Below are 4,340 nucleotides of genomic sequence, written 5' to 3'. Positions count from 1 at the left end.
ACAATTGCTTCAGAATTCGTTAGGCATGAGAGCAAGATGTTGGGCCTCAGTAAGGCAGAGCCACGCCAGATACAATATCTCTCTGGCGGCCAATCGCACATGTCCTTTTTTCAGGCTGTACCATACAATGATACATCATCACACGGCAAGTCGAATTTCATTTGTCACTGTGATGGAGCTGGCTTAGGCACTCGTCGGTGAGGCGTCGGCGAGGCTCTTAGGTTTCCGATGCATACCTAGGTTGGGCTGAAATTCTTCATACTTGATTCTGATACGGCCTCTTATTTATAACCTCTGTGTTCCTCTTCACTGGCATGTCAGTATCGTGCGAGATGTTCCATTTACTTTTTTAGAGCCTTGTACCAGAGTTCTCGTCAATCTTCGATATCAGACCTCTGTCTCTATTCTATTGTCACCAGATATCAATTATGGCCAGCCACCATGGGACCAGCGACTCGGACAATATCGATGTCTGCAAGCGCTGTCTAGGTATCAACTGGGAAGCGATAGCACGAGGCCAACCTCAAGAGTCGCCCATCATGGAATTGCCGGAAACACACGATGAATTATCCAATTCGAAATGCCGCATATGCCGAATCCTCGCAACAATCAAACCGAGTTCGCTCGATGGGACACCCTGCTCAGTTCAAACCTACTCTGCTAGGGCAATGTCATACTCCAGGAGTTCTGAGAGCTCCAACCTACGCGACAGCATCCTTCTGGGCGTAAATGCCCAAAGGGGAAGTCCTTTCGTCGGAATAACTTGTAACAGCCTTGAGTCTGACTTTGGAGTTAGACAAATACAGGCTAATGCAGTTGACTTTGACTTCTTGAAGGAATGCTGGCATTATTGTCAAAATTCCCACAGCTTTGTGTGTGCTACCACCACAGCCGACTTTCATCCTACAGAGAGACCAAACATAAGGGTCATCGATTGCAAGTCTCCAAGCTACGATGTCATCTCCGCTTCTGAGCAGACCCAGTATGCCGCCTTGTCATATGTATGGGGTGACCCAAACCCACCAAAATACCCTCGATTCACGCAAATAGTGAGAGATGCAATACAGGCTACTCTGGCAATGGGACTCGAGTATTTGTGGGTTGATCAATATGTATGTCTCTTCCATTCTTTCTCAGATTGTGATGTCGTTTTCCCATCGTACTAATGCGACCTCAGTGCATCAATCAGGACGATGAGTCGGACAAACGTGACCAGATTTCGAAGATGGATATCATATACTCCCATGCAGCCATCACGTTCATCAATGCGGCTAGCGAGCCCCAAAAACATGGGCTTCCTGGAATCAGCACCATCAGCCGAACCCAGCAGCTCCAGGAGACATTCAAGAACGTTGCCTTCATACAATGCTTCCCCGACATTTCGACCATGGTCAAAGCCTCGCCATGGTGTACCCGCGGCTGGACTTTCCAAGAGGGGTTTTTTGCACCTCGACGCGTTATCTTTACAGAGTATGGGACCTCGTATCTTTGCCATCGGATGCACTGCCTCGAGTGGAAGCGGCAACCGGTGGACGATATCACTGCAGAGTCATTGACCCCGCTTAAGGGTATCGTGCCAATGGCCGCGAGTATAAGTACGAAGACTTTACAGCTAGAACTCGACTGGAAATCGGCTGCAGATTGGATACCCGAGTACACTAAGCGAAGGTTCACGCATTCATCAGATGCCTTGAATGCCTGTCGGGGCATACTTAACTACTTCCGCGGTTCAGAAGACCCCGCATATTCCATTTGGGGAGTTCCCATACCATATGTTGCGTCGGATAGTTATGTATTCGAGCTGGCATGGCGACACGACTCCCCGGCAATAAGAAATGACGCCTTCCCCAGCTGGTCGTTCCTTGGTTGGCAAGGACCTGTTACCACGGGAACTATACGTGTGTTGCCCGAGACATTATATCTTGGGGACTACCAAGAACCGTTTTTGGAAGTCAAAGTTGTTGAACGTGAGTTGGGAGATCGAAGAATCTTGCAAGAAGAGAACGATTGCCGTCTACGATATCTGCACTTCAAGTCCAAAGTTATCTATTTGTCGTTGATACACAATGACTGGACAACTGAGCAGATGAACCATCGTACATCTGTCCGCTACCTTACATTAAAGGGTGTCAAGTCGGTTTCCCTGGATCTTATTCCTGCAGGCACACATGCATCATTGAGGCTCGCACCGAACCTCTATATGCTCACCTATGTCAATTACGACCGCAAGTCTCCCGGGCGCTTGGGAAACATTGGTATCAACCTGAGTCCCTACTCAACCGGCGCGGGCCCTTCTTGGGTCTTCTTCGGCATTCACCTTCTACTACTCGAAGATCACGGGGGGCTCTATGAGAGGGTTGGCGTGACAAAGTTCTCCCTGAGAAGCGATCCCAATACTCGAGTAGCCTTCACAAACGCTGCTGGTGAGCTTCTGGAGAAAGTGGATTTGACAACCATCGTGCCTCATTTCCTAACGGAGGCAGAAGAACGGACTGTTGTCATTAGTTAGGCGCATTTGGCTCTTGCTGGAAAGAAGTAGTTCCTATCATAAAAAAAAAATTGTGATCCCACATTCCATCTCATTTTCACACACATGCAGGCCAAGTTTCGCATCAGATCAAATGGCCAAGCGAACCCTCGAGTGCAGAATTGTGCACCTACACAAGGACCTACGAGCCTGGATACGGCAAGTATACACGCGAGAGTACGTGGGAGTGGAATCTCGCCCGTGCCCTCTTGATACTGGTTCATCAGTCAAAGCATACCGTAGTCTTCTAGACAGACCGCTTGGATCTAGTAAAATCGTCCTTGGAATTGACACACTCTGCTGGCTTTGTTATAATTCGGGCCAAGGGACATGCAGACACATACGACCATAGGTAGTGGAAAATTCGGGGTCTCGTCTGCTCCCCCAGAGACAAACCACTAACCGGCAGATTAGTAGTTGGGTGGGTGACCACCAGCGAACACCGGCTGTTGTATGTTTTTGCTTTTTAATCATTGCTCTTCTTTTGCTCTTCCTTTGCTTTTCCCTCCTATCAAATGCAGATGGCATCGCGACAAGATCACGCACCTCCAGGATGACAAGAACAAGCGTCTGTTGAGTTGCAGCATCACCATCACAGTTGACCATCTCCTGCCAATCGAGTGTTGGCGTGTTGCAATATTGTTAACACGCCGACACTTAAGGAGGAAAGGGTTCTGTGTGGACAATTACCGGCCAAGCCAGCATAAGTCGTCATGCTGTGCCAAGGTTCTTTGTCGTCTACCTTGAGCTTCCTGTCTCCTCGCTCAAGGCAACGTTTTTTTTTCCTCTCTCCAAATGATCATTCCTCAGGCCACGGGGTGTTTATGGTTTCAGCCAGTCACAATCTAATTAGAACTTTGCAATTGCGGCCACTGGCCCGGATCAATCTCATCAGTCTTTTTCCTGTTCTCTGTGAGAGTCATCAGTAGTATAGTACTGCCCATTCTTGGAAGAATTACCCTTTGGCGAGCCTAATATACCTCCCTGCCAAAGGCTTTCAAAACTTGCTGCTAATGATTGCAGAGGCAAGAGCGAGTTAAGCCAGGGGCAGCTGCTGAAAAGGTAGGTCGCCGGCTCTTGAGCCCCTCTATATCCGCCCCCTGAATCTGTACGATTAATCAGCAAATCAGCACATGGTATTCACCATACACAAACCGAACGCCGCCGAGAAACTCGCCATTCATGTGAAGGCAGCTCCACGTCCTTCTTGGTACGTACATTCCTAGATAGGGAGTCGTCGTTTGGCAAGACACATGATTGGGTCTCCCAACGCTTTCGCCGCCTGCTGATCCAAGCTGCAGACGTGAAGTCGAAATAAAGTTTGTGGGCACCTCCTCTAGCTCCCGCTTAGCTGCCCCTTTCTTGGGGTACCAATGGGGAAGACCCGTTCAAGATCGTCGAGCACCGCCTCATATTCCAGCACCCACGTGGCGTATGACGAATCCTTTATAATACGAAGTCTCCGGTACCTTATGAACGCACACTTGTGCAGCGACTATTGCCCCGGGTGAACACATGGGGCGGAAATGGTGCTTATGCCTTGGGCGGTGTGCTTCGCATCAGACGAACAATGGAGAAACCCCTTTCCTTGTATCGTCTGGATCCAGGGTTTTGCGCGGGGGCAAGCCATCGCCAAGCACATGTCTTGAGTCAAGGCCTTTGCAACGATCTTCTTCATGGAAGAGAGCGAAGAGGATGCTTCCGTGACAACCTTGTTGCAGCATCGCGTGCCAAAATCCCCGGTGCATTGACGCAGGAAGTCAGCATGAAGTCGTAGTACCACGCCCTTGGGTATCATCGATCTGGCCAAGAC

At 49.4% G+C, this 4,340-nt stretch overlaps 1 protein-coding gene across 1 annotated transcript; it reads left to right on the top strand.

Moving 5' to 3' along the window:
• Positions 1-428: 428 nt before the first annotated feature.
• On the top strand, positions 429-2,509 carry TRIREDRAFT_107071 (uncharacterized protein; the record flags this gene model as incomplete). Its single annotated transcript, XM_006965109.1, has 2 exons — positions 429-1,112; positions 1,178-2,509. The coding sequence occupies 2 exons, from the start codon at positions 429-431 to the stop codon at positions 2,507-2,509; spliced, it is 2,016 nt and encodes a 671-aa protein (XP_006965171.1).
• Positions 2,510-4,340: the final 1,831 nt, after the last annotated feature.

The sequence above is a fragment of the Trichoderma reesei genome (genome assembly GCF_000167675.1).
Source record: "Trichoderma reesei QM6a unplaced genomic scaffold TRIREscaffold_8, whole genome shotgun sequence".
Taxonomy (NCBI): Eukaryota; Fungi; Ascomycota; class Sordariomycetes; order Hypocreales; family Hypocreaceae; genus Trichoderma; species Trichoderma reesei.
Note: the sequence above shows the minus strand (reverse complement) of the source record. Positions and strands in the feature narration are given on the sequence as shown.